The sequence below is a fragment of the Lissotriton helveticus genome, chromosome 10 (genome assembly GCF_964261635.1).
Source record: "Lissotriton helveticus chromosome 10, aLisHel1.1, whole genome shotgun sequence".
NCBI classification, from domain to species: Eukaryota; Metazoa; Chordata; class Amphibia; order Caudata; family Salamandridae; genus Lissotriton; species Lissotriton helveticus.
In genome coordinates this window covers 1,074,782,932-1,074,799,471 of record NC_136071.1, presented here as the reverse complement: position 1 = coordinate 1,074,799,471, position 16,540 = coordinate 1,074,782,932, and the positions used below count along the sequence as shown (strand labels likewise).

Here is a 16,540-nt window from a genome sequence, read left to right as displayed (position 1 = left end):
ATGCGTGATTAAAGCATACGTTGTAAAAGCATAATGCGTTCTAAAAAAATGCAGGGTAAAAAAATGTGTGGTAAAGACATTCAGAGTATTTCCCTGCATTGTTCGGTCATACAACCCTGAACAACAGAGATTGTTTAAACTAAACATTATGGTTGCTGTTACTGTTCTTTGATACATACACACCTAAGACTCCAGATGGGAGAACAACCCCTTAGGATTCCACTGGAAAACATGTCATCCAGGAGCAAGCCTCATTAGGAACGGGGTAAAAGAAGTCTCTACCGCACATTATTAGCAAAGTTTCTCAGGGGTGCAAAACATGACACAAATGCTAATGATTCTCCTGGGGACACTATGTACAACTGGCCATCTCAGAAAGGGGCTCAAATGCCCTGTGTCCCCAAAGTCAGGGCGTGCTGCCAAGGCAGCGAAATCCAATTGCGCCACTGCGCAAACCTAAACAGTGCAGCTGACACTAAGTGCTGCGCAGCTGTGCAGGGATGGGGCAAAGGAGTGCATCTCACTCCTAACTCACAATCCATGTCACCCAAAGAATTGCGCCTAAACGGTGCAGCTGCCCACTACTTGCTGGGCAGCTGGGGATCTCCACATGAGGCATGGCACCACTATGCCGCTTCTGACCCTCTCAGGGACTCTCTCCAGAACTGTACAAATGTGGGCACCACTTGGCCACACCACAGGGGAAAACCTGGCTCCTCGGGGCCCTCTCGGAAATATTTATGTCCATCGTTGGAGCCCTCTGGCTCTGAAACAAATAATGCCCTCATGGAGCGCACTGGGGCTCTAAAATGAAATGTGCACTAAAATAACTTGCCCCCCAAGTATTGCAGCTGCCCTCTGCGGGGCAGCTGGGGGACTAGGGTCTACAAAAGGACCTTTGCCCCGGGTTGGAGCCATCTAGGCTCTGGAAATCATGGTTCCCCTTGTTGGAGCGACCCCCTACAATGCGGGGCCGCTCAGGAAATGATGCTGCCATGTCCCATGCCAAGTCCTCACTCTCCGGGCTCCTGCGCAGGGGGGGGACATCTATTCCGTGCGGCGGGGCTCTCTTCCCCACAGGTGGAGGCTACGTCCAGCTCTCTATACTACCGGACTGGCAACACTCATCTTGCGGCACGTGGCTTCCCTTCCACTCTTGGAGGCCCCGCACTGCCATCTGCGGCCGCTGCCACCTCGTCCTCTTCACCCGGGCCCGGGACTTCTGCGGGCCTCGGCAGGGTTTCCCTTAGCTCACGGGAGCCCCGCGAGGCAGGAACTGTATTCCTGGTTGCCTTCTTCCGGTTGGGGGAAGCCGGAGTGACGCACACGGGGCCCCACCCATGTCCCTCGCAAATGTGGCTGACTTCCTGGTCGCGCTGTAGCAGCCAGGAGCAGGCTTCTTCCTTGGGGAAAACGCGGGGTGGGCACCCACCCTAAGAGCAGCAGGAGAGCGGGGTTGGCACCCGTGCCTCCATCAAATATGCAGACGCAGGGTGGGCACCTGTTGTATTAAATCCAAATCCAAACAAGCGGCCATAATGCAGGGTGGGCACCTGCAATTAGATATTAAAATAAGCGGGGTGGGCAGTAGCAGGGCTCGCATCACGGGGGAATCCCTCAGGTGGGGATTCCCTCTCTCTCCCTTCCCGTAGCGCCGCGCTGCCACTCCTGCTCGCTCCTCCTCCGGGGGAATTAGAATAAAGTGCTCCCCAGGCGCTGGAAGGCTTCATCAAGCCTTGGCCAAGTAAACAGAAAAAAGTAAAAAGGTCCAAGAAATCCTTAGAGCATCCAGGGGCCATGCTGGGCCCAGGGAGGCAAGCCCTCATGGCAGCCCAACCTGGGCCCCAGCAGCAGCATGCCCCACAGGCTCAGGATCCAAGGCAGAACAGACACATGGGGTCACAGCCCCATCTTATACCACATTTTCCTTTGTCTGCCAGGTGCAGGCAATGGAAGAACCAACTACAACTGGTTCGGGGAACTCCTGAGCACTTTATTTTGCTCAGTTCCCCTCTTCCATTCACTGGACAGGAGGGACATCAGACGCACCACAAGGGCGGGGGCCAGAATTGTGGAGGGAAAGCACAGCCCTATTCAGATCCCAGGTGCAAATCCTCCCTCCCATCTACATGCAGATCTCCCTATTCCCCACCTGGCAGACTCACCCTGGCTCCTGGAGCCAAGCACACCAGCCATTCCCTCTCACTTACAAGCCAGACAGGCAATTCACATCACACTGCATACAGAAATGCCAACTTCTAAAAGTGGCACTTCTACAGTAGACACAATCAATCTGCACACACCATTGCGCAGCATTTATCCTCATAAGTTCGCACATACCAAACTCGCCCCTGAACTACCCACATACCAGAAACTACCATGGACACACATATTTACATGCATTCCTATGGGAGGGAAGGTCACTCTCACCACACATACATACACAGAGAGCACACGCACTTTACACTGGACCACAGTGAAAAAGTGCGCAGAGGCCTAAAATCACCAACACCAGGTTACAGAAACAGGCTAGGAGAATGCAAAAAGTTTCGGGGTGAACCTGCCAAAAGGGCCAAGTCCAACAACCTGTCTACTACTTGCATTCTGCATTTCTAGACACAGATTGAGGAAAAACTATTTGTGGTATCAGATGGGGAAAGTGGAAAAGAAATCAGGTGGCAAAGGTAAGATGCATAAGGAGTGGAAGATTTAATTGGTACACAGACAAAATATCGAAAATAAAATATCGGAAAGACAAAATATCGAAGTTTAAATATCGAGATACAAAAATATCGAAGGTAAGTAATATCGACAGTCTAAATATCGATATTGGCATGATATCAGTAATATCGAAGTTGTAAATATCGATGTTAATAATATCGAAATTAATAACTTTGATGTTACTAATATCAAGTTTTAAATAAATTTAGTGTATATTATATTGTATTTATTATGTTTTATTATTTATTTTTAATGTTATTTTATTAAATATTGTCTTTTACTACTGTAGCGGGTTGTGGGTTTATAGGGGAATAGGGTGGGAAGTAATTTAATTATGTTAAATTAATTATTAATTAGTAGGAATTATTAATTAATTAATTGAGAATTAATTTTTAATTATTTTTAATTAATTTATTAATAGATAAATATGTTCTGTAGCGGGTTATGGGTTTATAGGGGAATAGGGTGGGAAGTAATTTAATAATAATTAATTAATTGATATATGTTTGTACATATTTTAATTAATAATTAATTGGTCATTAATTTCTATTAATTAGTTAATTAATTATTATAATTTTTACATATTTATAATTATTAATTAGTTGGTAATTAATTATTATTAATTATTTAATTACATTAATTATAGTAATTTTTTTATATATAATTTATTGTTATTCTTAATTAATTAATTGTGCAAAATAATATTAATTATTAAATTAAATTAATTACAGCAAATGTGCTAATATATTTACTTTATTGTTATTGTTAATTAATAATTAATTGGTAATTAAATAATATTAATTAATTTTGGGTACAGGGGTATTTTTAGGGTTCAGGGTCAGTTTTCAGTTCATGGGTACAGGGGTATTTTTAGGGTTCAGGGTCAGTTTTCAGTTCATGGGTAAAGGGGTATTTTTAGGGTTCAGGGTCAGTTTTCAGTTCATGGGTAAAGGGGTATTTTTAGGGTTCAGGGTCAGTTTTCAGTTTTTGGGTAAAGGGGTATTTTTAGGGTTCAGGGTCAGTTTTCAGTTTTTGGGTAAAGGGGTATTTTTAGGGTTCTGGGTCAGTTTTCAGTTCATGGGTAAAGGGGTATTTTTAGGGTTCAGGGTCAGTTTTCAGTTTTTGGGTAAAGGTGTATTTTTAGGGTTTAGGGTCAGTTTTCAGTTTTTGGGTAAAGGGGTATTTTTAGGGTTCAGGGTCAGTTTTCAGTTCATGGGTAAAGGGGTATTTTTAGGGTTCAGGGTCAGTTTTCAGTTTTTGGGTAAAGGTGTATTTTTAGGGTTTAGGGTCAGTTTTCAGTTTTTGGGTAAAGGGGTATTTTTAGGGTTCAGGGTCAGTTTTCAGTTTTTGGGTAAAGGGGTATTTTTAGGGTTATGGGTCAGTTTTCAGTTCATGGGTAAAGGGGTATTTTTAGGGTTCAGGGTCAGTTTTCAGTTTTTGGGTAAAGGGGTATTTTTAGGGTTATGGGTCAGTTTTCAGTTCATGGGTAAAGGGGTATTTTTAGGGTTCAGGGTCAGTTTTCAGTTTTTGGGTAAAGGGGTATTTTTAGGGTTCTGGGTCAGTTTTCAGTTCATGGGTAAAGGGGTATTTTTAGGGTTCAGGGTCAGTTTTCAGTTCATGGGTGAAGGGGAATTTTTAGGGTTCAGGGTCAGTTTTGGGTTTTTGGGTAAAGGGGTATTTTTAGGGTTCAGGGTCAGTTTTGGGTTTTTGGGGTACAGTCGTACAGGGTAAAAATAAAATTAATTTAAATTAAATCAATTAAATGAAATTAAAAAATATAAAATTACATTACATTATTAAGTTTTTAATTTATTTTAAATGTATATGTATTAGTTTTAAATTTTTAATTATGTTTTAATATTTTTATTTAATATTTGTAACATTATATGTATTTTATAATTATTTTTACATTATTATTAATACATTTAAAAAAACGATATTTTTAAATACGATATTTTTGTACTACGATATTATTTTTTCGATATTTTTGTACTTACCTTGTTAGGGATAGGATTCCTATATTTTTGACTTCGATATTTTTGTCCCGATATTTTTGTATTTCGATATTTTTGATTTCGATATTTTGTCAGACATTCGATTTAATTACATTGCCGATCAGTGTGTAGAAACAGTGATGAAGGAATAGAGTGTGAGGATTCACTGCTATCTTTTATTTTTTAAAGAACTGATCGTGGAATGAATATGGGGTCTGACACATATGTTTATATCATTAGGTGAAAGACATTCAGGTAGCATTGTAATAAAAAAAAAGTAAAAAATGCATGTGAACATTAATTTAAGCAATTTTGTTACCACACTGTACAGAGAGCCTTTGGAATACTGTACACATATTGTAAGCAGAAATACCATAAAGCATTACTAATTCATGTGAAAGTGACAGGCCTATGACGCTTTCAAATAGGCTTGCTTGTTCCAGGACCAGAGTTGACAGGATTAGTTGTCTTCTAATTAATTTATGGAGCTGTCTCTACGATGAACCATAACCCACATAACAAATGACGGGTCTGAGAGGTACAAATTACACATTAATGTCAACACAAAAGGGCAATGCAATAAACAGCCTCATTTTCCTATTTGAGCTTTCTCAGTGCCCAATAACTAGAAGCCCCTGGGTAGTAACATTTAAAAGTGATTTGATGCCATCCTCATTCAACCTGATGTGCATAATATCATTATATTTTTGAAAACTCTGTGTGAACTTGAAGCTATAAACTTTATCTTCAGCTTTCGCCACCAAGGAAAACATCGGGCCTATTCACAAAAAATGGGAAATAGATCCGTTGAATTTTCGCCTACGTTTGAAATACATTTCTCTTTTTTTTTAGAATTCACAAAAGAATTCAGGACTCTCCTGGGTAGTTGAACCACACACACGTTCCAAAGACTAATTATTCTGTGAATTCATATTTATGACCATGCAAAATTATTTGTGTACACAAAACTATATGTGGTTTACATATGCATACATATAATGCATTTACGTGCTACACGAATATTTTACATATTTTCTCCGTCTTTGACTCCTCAATCACTTTTGGTGGTGTTCTCACTTCATTCTCTCCATCTGCAAGAATTTACTCCTGTTCTTGACAGGCAAGATGTCAAATGTGTCTAAGGTGTGAATAATCCTGGAAAAGTTTGTAAATACCCAGAAACATATAATTTGGTGGTCGTGCACAAAATTCCCAGGGCATTCCCACACCTCAACAGATTTTCTCCTGGAAGAAGACTTACCTACACCGAACACGTATTGATGATTAAACATTTTTCCAAATGGAAAATCCACTTTTGTTGGCCTGATTTACTGTTCATGAATCTGTACCCCCAGGTTTACAATATTGCAAGACACTGCTAGAAATTCCAGGAGGAAACTTTGCTCCTTTGTTTGCTGCCCCTTCGCCTACCTCTCGCCGCACCCGCTCCGCAGGTGCCGCTTCGGGTGTGTTGCCAACGGGAGTTGCTGGAGTGTTGAGCATTTGCTGCTCAGGACGCTGCGGGGGTGTTTTTCATCAAGGCAGCCTTGAGAGCGGCGCTGCAGGGACTCACTCTCCCAAGAGTCCCTGCCCGGCAGCCATCACCTGGTTCGCGCTGCCCGGCTGCCCCGCCCACAGGACGTAATACGCCATACAAAGCTGACTAAGGCCCCCGCTGCGCGGGAGCGTCGCCGGGCGAAGCCCGGGCCAAGGGCGGGCCCGTTTAAGCCCGTTCAAGACCGGATAAGGACGGGACAGGCCACCCCCCCATTCAGCTCATATGTGGCCTTGACTTGTGAGTACATTGTATCTTATTATTGTCATCTAACTGTGTTATCGATGAGGTGATCACGATAAAGAAGCGACGAGTTTCCCAGGACCTCGCCAATGCAAGAAGGTCTTCAATGAGACATACTGCCAAAGCGCGGACTGCTGTCCATCAAGGTCTTAATAGTGGTATTGGTGCATCACCAATTATATAACTCCTCATTTTACAGTTACCACCTTGTTATACATCTCACGTTTCCTCTGGTGGACAGTCCACGGTTTCTGAATCGTTATTGCTATCTCCCCATAAGTTGCCCACTGTGCCCAATGTAGTTAAGGTATACAACACTAGACAACTGCGTGAGAGAGACCCAGGGGCAATTCCCAAGTATAAGCACGGGCTGTCAATTAACAATGGTGGAAAGAAAAAGAAAGCGCCAAAAAATATTAGAATAATTCCAGCTACACTGGAACAGCCCGTTGCGGGTGACTCAGCAAGCCTAGTTCCATCTATAGTGTTTCCAACACTTACTAGAACGGTGCATCAGGCTGCAAGTGGGAGGTTAAGCCAAGGCGACAGGGAAGGGGCGACGGACCCCGAGTCAACTGTTATATATGATGCACTTAGACTTCTCCTACGTCCACTGGAGGATAGAATGAGCAAGATTGAACAGCACCTAAAAAGGATTGAGCGTGACTTTAAGGGAATTGCTGACTTCTTATTAAAGGATGCTACTCCTATGGCTAACCAATCACTAGTTAAAGCCAGTGGAACAAATGCTCCGGTTGTCCTGAAGGACGCAGTAGCATTGAACGTTGTCCATAAGGCTCCAGTTGCACCCCTTAACAAAGATTTAGCAGCTGCCAATGTAAGTAAACCATGCCAGCGTAATGTACCACAGGACATCGTGGGTGGAGGGGTTCCCATAGCCCAGATTCCCAAAGGGAAAAATATTTCATATCTACCCCCGGAAGTATGTCCATTTGTGGTAATTCTAGCAGGGGTTCCAGAATTGGGTAAGCATGAGGTTGAGTCCCCTACAACACTGAGGAACAGAGTTGTCCATTGGTTAAACATAAACAGACCACTGCCTTTACACAATGTGTGTAAAATACTTATGGTGCCATGGGTTGGCCATTTGGCCAAAAATATAAGGGGGGATTGCATTCTGATTAACTTTAACGACCCCAGATCTGTTGAGTATATTTGCAACGGATGTATGACATTACAATGCATGCTTTTACCACGCATGCTGTTACAACGCAGTTTTTACAACGCATGCTGTTACAACGCATAGCGCTTTGGGGTGCTGGATAGTGAATAGTTTAATTTACTATTCCAACTCCAGTCCCCGTGGATAGTAGGGAAGGTGTTGGATAGTAAATTAAAACTATTCCCTATCCTAGAGCGCCCCCCAGTGCAATGCGTTGTAATGGTTATCGCTGTAAAACCTGCGTTGTAAAAGCAGTGCGTGGTAAAAGTTGCGTGGTAAAGGATGTTTCCCATTTGCAACTGGAGATATCCCAGCCTAGGAGCGACTATCCGCTCTCTTCCACTGACTTATTTCTACCCCCCGGGTCATTTCACTTCATTAGCAGACGGCTGGACAGTGGTGCAGCGGAATGGGAGGGGGCCACCCCAGGGGGGTTGGCCAAGGCCTTTTTTATCCTTGGACCCTATCCCCACCCAAAATCGTTTCAACTGTTTGGAGGCTGTTGACTGACTCCAGGATAGAGTAGGAGTATCAACTAGTTCCTCTTCCCCTCTGAGTAGTTGCCCCCCCTTTCCTTCTGTACCACCACAGTCTTCGGGCCCAGAGTTACCAATTCCTGTTACAGCACCTCTGAGGGCTATTAACATCATTAGTCAGGATTTATATCAATCTCCAAGTGCTCCAATCTCCTGTAATGATCCCATCAATAACTTTAAACTTGTTTCATGGAATGTGGCGGGTCTGCGAAATAAGCTTTTGGTACCGGATTGGAACGATTTTATTGATGGGTATGATATGTGTTTATTTCAGGAAACTTGGTGTCTTGAACCTCTGTATAAGCCAGGTTTTTCTTGTTTTCATGTACCTGCTATTTTGTTTGGTCGAGGTCGTCCCTCTGGAGGGCTTATGGTATGGGTAAGAGTAGGCCTCAACCTTAAGATTACACAACATACTTGTTCAACACTAGATGTTATGAGACTTTCCATCAAGGGTATGAATGGCATTACCACCTGGGAATTTTTTTATGTATATGCTAGAGGCACCCAAGGGGGGGGGGGGGCGAAATCCTCCACCATTTCTGCTCTCTCTGATTTGCTCCAGTTGTGTCCTTCTGATTCCTTAGTTCTGGTCGCTGGGGACCTAAATTGTTCGTTCGAGCCTCTGGCAGCAGATGACATTCTTAGAGTTTATGAGGAAGATGCCAGATGGTGCATTCCGTCTCTGTCGCTTATGCCTGTGAAGAGATGGTTACCGGTTGTCATTCAACTGAATCCCCTAATGATAGAATCAGGACCAAGAGCTGTAAATGGGCGCACTATCTCTGATGCTCGGGGGGCAAATACTTATAACAGGGTTTCCTGTGAAAGTAGAATTGATTATATAATGGTGGATAGGAGGGCATGGAAGTTAGTGGAGGATATGGTCATTATACCATCAGTAGATAGTGACCATAACCCCTTGTCCCTCACAATGGTGGATCTGTGGCAGAGGAAGGAGTACACCCCCTCCATTAGCACGAGATTATTAACTAAGACAGTTGTACCATCTAATTGTAATAGGTTTCTCAAGTGGCCAAAGTTTATTAAGGACGAGCAAAGATTAAGTGCATTGGAAGAAATCCTTAGTGAGCAGACCTTAAGGCTTTCTGCAGCATGTAAGGACGTGGTTGGGCCTGTGGCGGCAGAAGCTATCTATGTTGATACTATAGATCAGATCGGTACTCTGTTTGTAGTTCCCAGTAAAAAGCGCCAGACGAATGTCAAGTCAGTGCAGAAGCGGTTTGATAGAAATTGCAGAATGAAAAAAAATAGTCTGATTCTTGCTGTCAAATCTGGTAATCCAGTTGTTGTTAGGCTGGCCAGATTACATTATAGGCAAGCCATCACAATAGCTAAGAGGGAGTGGAAAGAATCACACTGGGATAGTCTTAGAGCAGCGAGCAAATCTAAAAATGGTGAGCTATTTTGGGTTTTAGTTAGAAGATCCAATGGCTGCGATCCGGATCAAATCCCTAATCATATAATGGATAGGGAGTGGTTTGAGCATTTTAGGAAATTGTACGGGGGTGATGAGCAGTCGGGTACTCCAGGGCCCTTTCATGGTGCCATGGCTATTGATTCTGCTCGGGCTCCATTTACTAGTGTAGACAAGAAAGAGGTGCTGGCTGCATTAACCAAGATCGTACCCGCTAAGGCCCCGGGACAGGATGGTGTACCGGGTGACCTTTTCAAAGCTAACACTGAAGGTTGGGCCTCCTACTTTGCAATTCTTACGAATGCCTTGTTGGAAGGCTCACCGGTCCCGAACTCTTGGAAGGGGGCCGAAGTGATCCCTATATACAAGAAGGGCCCCAGGGGGGACCCTGCCAACTACCGCCCAATAAGTCTTATAGATGCTGGGCAGAAACTGGTTGGCAGGGTACTCTTGGAGAGGATTCTCCTGTGGGCGGATGAAAATAGCATTATATCACCCTTTCAGGCGGGTTTTAGGGCTTGCACAAGTACGGTAGACCAGGCATTTAGGTTGGTACTCCTACACTGGAAGGTGGTCACCATTGGCAAAGGCGATCTTTATTTGGCATTTATTGACCTGAAGACCGCCTTTGACTTGGTCCCCCGAGACCGCCTATGGCTGGTCCTGGAGGAGATGGGGATTCCTTTGCCCATCCTGAATCTCTTGGCTCGTATGCATGATGGAAATTATGCCCGTATTAGATGGGGATCACAGGAGCAAAAAACGGATAAAATCCCTGTGAAGAGAGGGGTACGCCAGGGTTGCGTACTGGCCCCTACACTCTTCACGCTATTTGTGAATGGTGTAGTCTCCTTTCTGCTCGAAATTAATGCTGACGCCCCGGTCCTGGCGGGTGATAAAGTCCCCGCATTACTCTTTGCGGACGATACGTTGTTAGTATCAAAAACTCCCGCAGGATTGCAGAAGCTGTTGGATTGCTTCTGTTTGTTTTGTAAGCTGAGGGGCCTTGCCATAAACACTTCTAAAACCAAGCTTCTTTACTTTAACCCGAGTAGATCATCTAGATCTACCCTGTCTCTTGACGGGGTGTCTCTGGAACGTGTAAAAGAGTTTGACTACTTGGGGATTAGAATTTCCGATAAATTTAAATGGCAGCCACATATTGATAAAATGGTGCTAAACCATAAGAGGGTAGTTGGAGTACTAGGGAGGGAACACCGTGCCTCCACTTCCAAGCCCATTTCTCCTGCCCTGGATATTTATGCTGCAAAAGCTGTAGGCTGTGCCCTCTATGGTGCAGAGCTCTGGGGCTTTGATTGTGTTGATGCCCTAGTTATCGCAGAGAACAAGTTCTTTAGGGAGCTTGTATCGCTCCCGAGGGGTACCCCCAACCAAGCCACTCTTGAGTGATCTGGGTCACCGTTCCATCAAGGACCTAGCCACTCTGCGCCCTCTTTCATACTGGGCCCGGCTATGGCGTACCCCGGAGCTCTCAAGGTACGCTGATGGCCTAAGAGAGGTCATGAACCTTCAAGGATCCCACAAAATTAGCTGGGTAGCTAATATAAAGAAGCTTTACTGGCAACGGGCCTTATAACTGCTTGGGAGCCCGGGGCATTGCTATCTAAGGCAGAAACTAAGCGAGTCTATTGGGCATGGGTCGATGATCAAGAGCAGAGGCACCCAAATCAAGGTAGGCTGACTGAGGTATTCCGTCAGCACAAGCCTAAGCCTCGCCTGGAGCCCTATCTAAATTTTATTACGAAGCCTAGAGATAGATCCCTTTTTATTCAGATCAGGATGGGCACTCTTCCTCTTCGCGACCGTACTAGCAAGTGGTAGCCACCGCATCAAACTCCCGCTGATTGTCCAACCTGTGAAGGTGTCACTGAAAACATTGCTCATGTGTTTTTTGTATGCCCAGCCTATATACAACCTAGACAGAAATGGCTCAAACCTGTGTGCCTGTTGCTTGGAACCAGGGACCACTCTGTTGCACTTAGAATACTTAAGGCTGATGCTAGCACAACCTTAGTGTGTGGGGTGGCCAAATTTCTAAGTTGAGCTTGGCTGATTACGCTGAAGGCTATTCGCTGAATTAAGTATAAGTAAAATATCTTTTTATATATCTATATATCCACAAAGCTGTCAAAGTTTAATATATTTTTAATTATTTATTGTAGCATAAAAGGCTTTTATATGTAATTTCTTTTAAATGTACTCTTAATGAACTGTGTTTTTAATTGTAAATGTGCTTTTATGATATCACATATATCGAAATAAAGCTTTGTTGAAATATTGCAAGAACACAGAATGGCCCATTCTTGGAATACACAAAGGTTTGAAGAGTACTCTTGAAAACCAGTTCACACTCTTGGAAAATAGGTATGAGTATGGAATTCCCTCTACACAAAGATATTTATGCACTCACAACTTTCGGTAATATAGAAGAAGTCAATAATAGCATTTATGCAATTTCTTAAAAAAATGATATCCACTGAGACAATATTTTACCCCTTGGAGAAACCCCTTCCCTTGCACTCTTGCACCTCCGCAAACTTAGTTAGTGTTCTGATGTCAGGTTGACCCTGAGAAAGGATCTACTCTTGCCTTTGATTGGGGTAAATGTTCAACCATATTTAGGGACAGTCAAGTTACTTTGTTTTAATTAATTAAAACCATAACAATTTTACAAAATGATAGAAATACATTACATATTACTGTCATTTTTTAAAAGGAGCCTCAAAGAAGGTACAATTAATCAGATCATGCATTACATTCTTAGGGAAGAGTGACCTTCTGTTGTCTGATCCTGTAAAGACCCCTTCAGACGAACATAGGGAAACAAATCTAAGCTACAGATGCCAGCATTTTTTCTGCAATTGTTAGAAACTTTATCATCTGCCAAATGTATGAAATAGAAACACCAGATACGCATAAAATGAGAACCTGATGAAGAGATCAGACCCCTGGTTAAAGAAATTAAGGTTTTAATAATATATGGTGCACAATAAGCAATTTTGGACAGACAAACATGATATGCAGTAAAGTTTCACTTGACCATCCACACAGTCTACATTCACTGGTTGACCAATGTTGTATCCAAATTGGTGTGCCCTCCTTAGGGGGGCACCTACCAAGCCTTAATTTTAAAAATGTATCCCTCATATGGGCCAGAAAATAAGCAGTCAAATAGGGCATGACTAGCAAGGTTAAATGAGAATTAATCACTGACCCTGCATGTTTCTTTGCCGCTAATGCCTCTTTAGCCTCAATGAATGAGTTTATTCAAATCTTTGTATTTAAAATCTGTTTAACACTAAGCTTTGTCATTTCTGGGAACCCTGTCTGTGAGGCAAAACTTTGGAAACATATTGGAATTTGGGATCTCCAAGCTCCTGTATAAACAGAGTGATTTATTTTGCCCCATCAGTTATTTGCTAGGTAGCCAGGCTCAGATAAATACAAGGAATACATACAGTACAAAATTTACCCTTGTACCACCATGGGCTGTCTTTGGAGATCAAACTCCTAACGAATTTCGGCTTGGCCAATTGACCTAGGAATTCCAGAAAAAAGATTACAAGCCTTAATTACCATTAAATCCAATCATTTTTCATCTTTTCCACTGGTGATATGCGAGCCATTAGCAATAGTTGGCTGAAGATGTTTGTACGACATCTCAATGATTTACATAGAGATTTAAAAGCATAGATTTAAGATGATGTTTTTGCACTTAAAACATTAAACAAGACGTTATTATCAAATAAGATGCCAAAATATCTATATGTCTTCACAGCTTCAATTGGCCCACCTGTCACTCTCTGTGATCTAGACTTAAACTTCAATCGGCTAATATCTATAATTTTAGTTTTCCTAACATTCAGCTACAAGCCATTAGCTGAAATGTAATCATCAAATGCAATTAATGTTAGTAATCCTATCAGAGTTTGGCCCAGAAAAATCGTATTGTCAGCATATTGAAGATATTTATGATGGATATCAGCAAGTTTTGGAGGGGGGAATTAACAGGTGGAAAGTGCTGCGGAAGATCTGACATGAGAAGATTAAAAAGGCAGGAGGCAAGTACACAGCCTTGTTTAATAACAGTCAAAATGTAGCTTTTCCAGGACAAATTAAAACTATCACCTAGCTTAACCTGAACACAAGTATTTGTATACAGGAGCAAATGTTGGGGAATGTCCCATCCTCCAAGTCTAATAGTTGTGGCATTAAAGAAGGCTGCTGTTAAATCTAAAAAATAGATTCATAAGTTTTGTTTTTTATAACATCCCGCTATGCCAATAAAGTAAGGGTCAGTAAATAAGAAATTGTAGATTGGCCCTCCCAAAATCCCAACAGGTTAAAATGGGATTATTCATGTGAGTTTGTCCAATCTTCCAACTCAATCCATAAACGGGATGAAAAAACCTTAGCTTCTACACCAGTTAAAGCAATCAACCAATAATTTGAAGAATTATCCGCTGGGCCTCTGAAAATTGGCTGTACAAAACTTCCTTGGCACGACTCTGGAGCAATATTCAATGCTAATACCTCATTGAACTCAGAAGTCAACACCTCAGCCCACATATCAACACTGGCACAGTCGATCTAATCCATCACAAATATTTCTATATTACCTAGCAATCCAAAATATTGCATCAGATTTGGTCTGCTCCCTGTCTCTGCAGGTAACCTACTACATTTCACAGGGTAGTGACTCAGATCTGAGCAATTTGTATTAGCAACACTAGGGCCATACAGGTTAGTAATACACTTCACACATACCGCCTGCATAATATTGGCAGTACAGGCCCTATTAACCCCCCTTTCTAATTCATTAATGACACCCAAAGTGCTTTCGCAATATTGAATTTAGTAGCATTTAATAATCAATGCCATAGCACTGCTTGATAGCATGATTTCGACAGCCAAACCTCTTGTCTGTATGACCTTCTCAGTTACCTCACTTTATCCTTGAGAGCATGGTAAAATGGCCAATATCTATGGTTGAAAACTTCCCCTGAAGCCTATTAAGCGACTGTTTGAATTTAAATCACTTAGATGAATACCACTTAATAGGGGTGAATTTCAAGGGATTTGCTTTTCCTGTATTCCGAGCGACACATTTCTTGACTAGTGCTGAAGTGACATCATCCCTCTCCCAAAGGGCCTAGGTCACTGTGATTTTTCTGAGTGCCACACCAGACTTTTCAAATTATATGAAGAAGGGATAATATGTTGAAGCACATTGGCTTTAGGATTACAGTTTATGGCAGATACAAAGTTAATATCTGAGGATTGTGATCAGTGAACAGTGTTGCTAATGACATTGGGCAAGTTGACACAAATTGAATGGTTCTTTACCTTGGGAACAATATTAGAGCAATACATACCATGGCTATTGCAGCGCGATGTTTCAACCAGTCGATTGTTTTGGTCATAGCATGCCATAGCTTGGTATCGATAGCCTTGCCCACATTCCTTGATGTCTCCTTGCACTTTCATTCCCAATAATACTTCCATTTTGCCTTCAGGCAAAATACAGTCAGACCAGTTACCAACTGGTTGAGCACTGTACTTGTCACAGGGACAAGGTTGTGTTTCAGTCAAAAGAGAGGAAGGAGGATTTTTGCATTTTTCTTTTTTCTTGCTTTTACCTAAAGAAAAAGAGTCATAAAAATACCATGAAAATTTGACACAAATGTAAATGAGTACATCCAATAGTACAATACAAAAACAGGATATGTATTTTAAGTAGGAGTGATTGAATAATGATTTAGTTCTGTGAAGCTACATTCATCCTTGTGTCATAAAATGTTCAAAACGATGTAATAATTCTAGCAGTTTCATTATAAACATGGTTGTATAGTTCGATATTTATCTATATATTTTAGTTAGAAAGTCAGATATATTTAAAGTTATGTGATATTATGTTTTTGGAAATGGCCCTTTTTGCATGGTTATCCCCCAACTTTTTGCTTCTTCCTCCCTTGTTTTTCCTGACTTGTGGTTGTTGGCAATAGGACTCTGGGCACTTTACCACTGCTGATCAGAGTTAAAGTGCATATGCTCTCTGTAGAAATTGTTACTGTGATTGGTTATCCATGATTGGCATATTTGTTTTACCAGTAGGTCCCTAGTAAAGTGCACTGGGTGTGACAGGGCTGGTGATTCAAATGCTACTAGTGGACCTGCAGCACTGACTGTGCCACCCACAGGAGTAGCCCTAAAATGGTGTCTCAGGCCTGCCACCGCAGTGCCTGTGTGCAGTTGCTAACTGCCTGTGTGCAGTTGCTAACTGCCATGCTGACCTGACCAGTGTCCACACTGGCCAGGCCTAACCCTTCCCTTTCTGTACACGTCAGACACCCCTATGGAAGGCCCTAGGTACCCCCCCTGGGCAGGGTGCAGTGTATGTGAAAGGTAGAGCATGTACTAGTGTAGGTGACATGCTCTGGTAGTGAATTACAGCCATTTTCATTTTTCACTATTGTAAGGCTATCTTGCCCATAGGCTATATTGGGGAATGCTGTGTATAATGTTTACCTGCATATCTTCCTATAGGAGCAAGATACAAAATTAAAGTCTTGTATCCTTGAACTCAGAATGTAATAACCTATCTTTTAGGAAGGATGTTTTTTAAATCCTCTGTTTGAGAACAGCACTTTTAGAAAGTGGCGTGGCCTGTTTGTGAATTGACTGTCTGGTTTGTGAGTGACAGGGGCTGGGGTGGCTCCCAGAGGCTGAATGAGTCATCCCTGGGCTGAAAAGCTCCATCTGAATCTTGAGTTGTGGGAGGGGATAGCACCTGGGCCTGAATAGGGCTGGCCTGCCTTCCACAATGCTGGCTCCATCTCCTCAGGGCGG

The 16,540-nt window shown here is 42.5% G+C and overlaps 1 protein-coding gene across 1 annotated transcript in view; it reads right to left on the bottom strand.

Moving 5' to 3' along the window:
* The window catches only part of THSD7A (thrombospondin type 1 domain containing 7A), a 1,031,465-nt gene that overhangs the window by 165,935 nt on the left and 848,990 nt on the right, over nucleotides 1–16,540 (bottom strand). Inside the window, exon 13 of the mRNA XM_078663785.1 lies at nucleotides 15,067–15,330. Coding sequence (XP_078519911.1) covers nucleotides 15,067–15,330 — 264 coding nt within the window. The remainder of the gene's footprint in view (nucleotides 1–15,066; nucleotides 15,331–16,540) is intronic.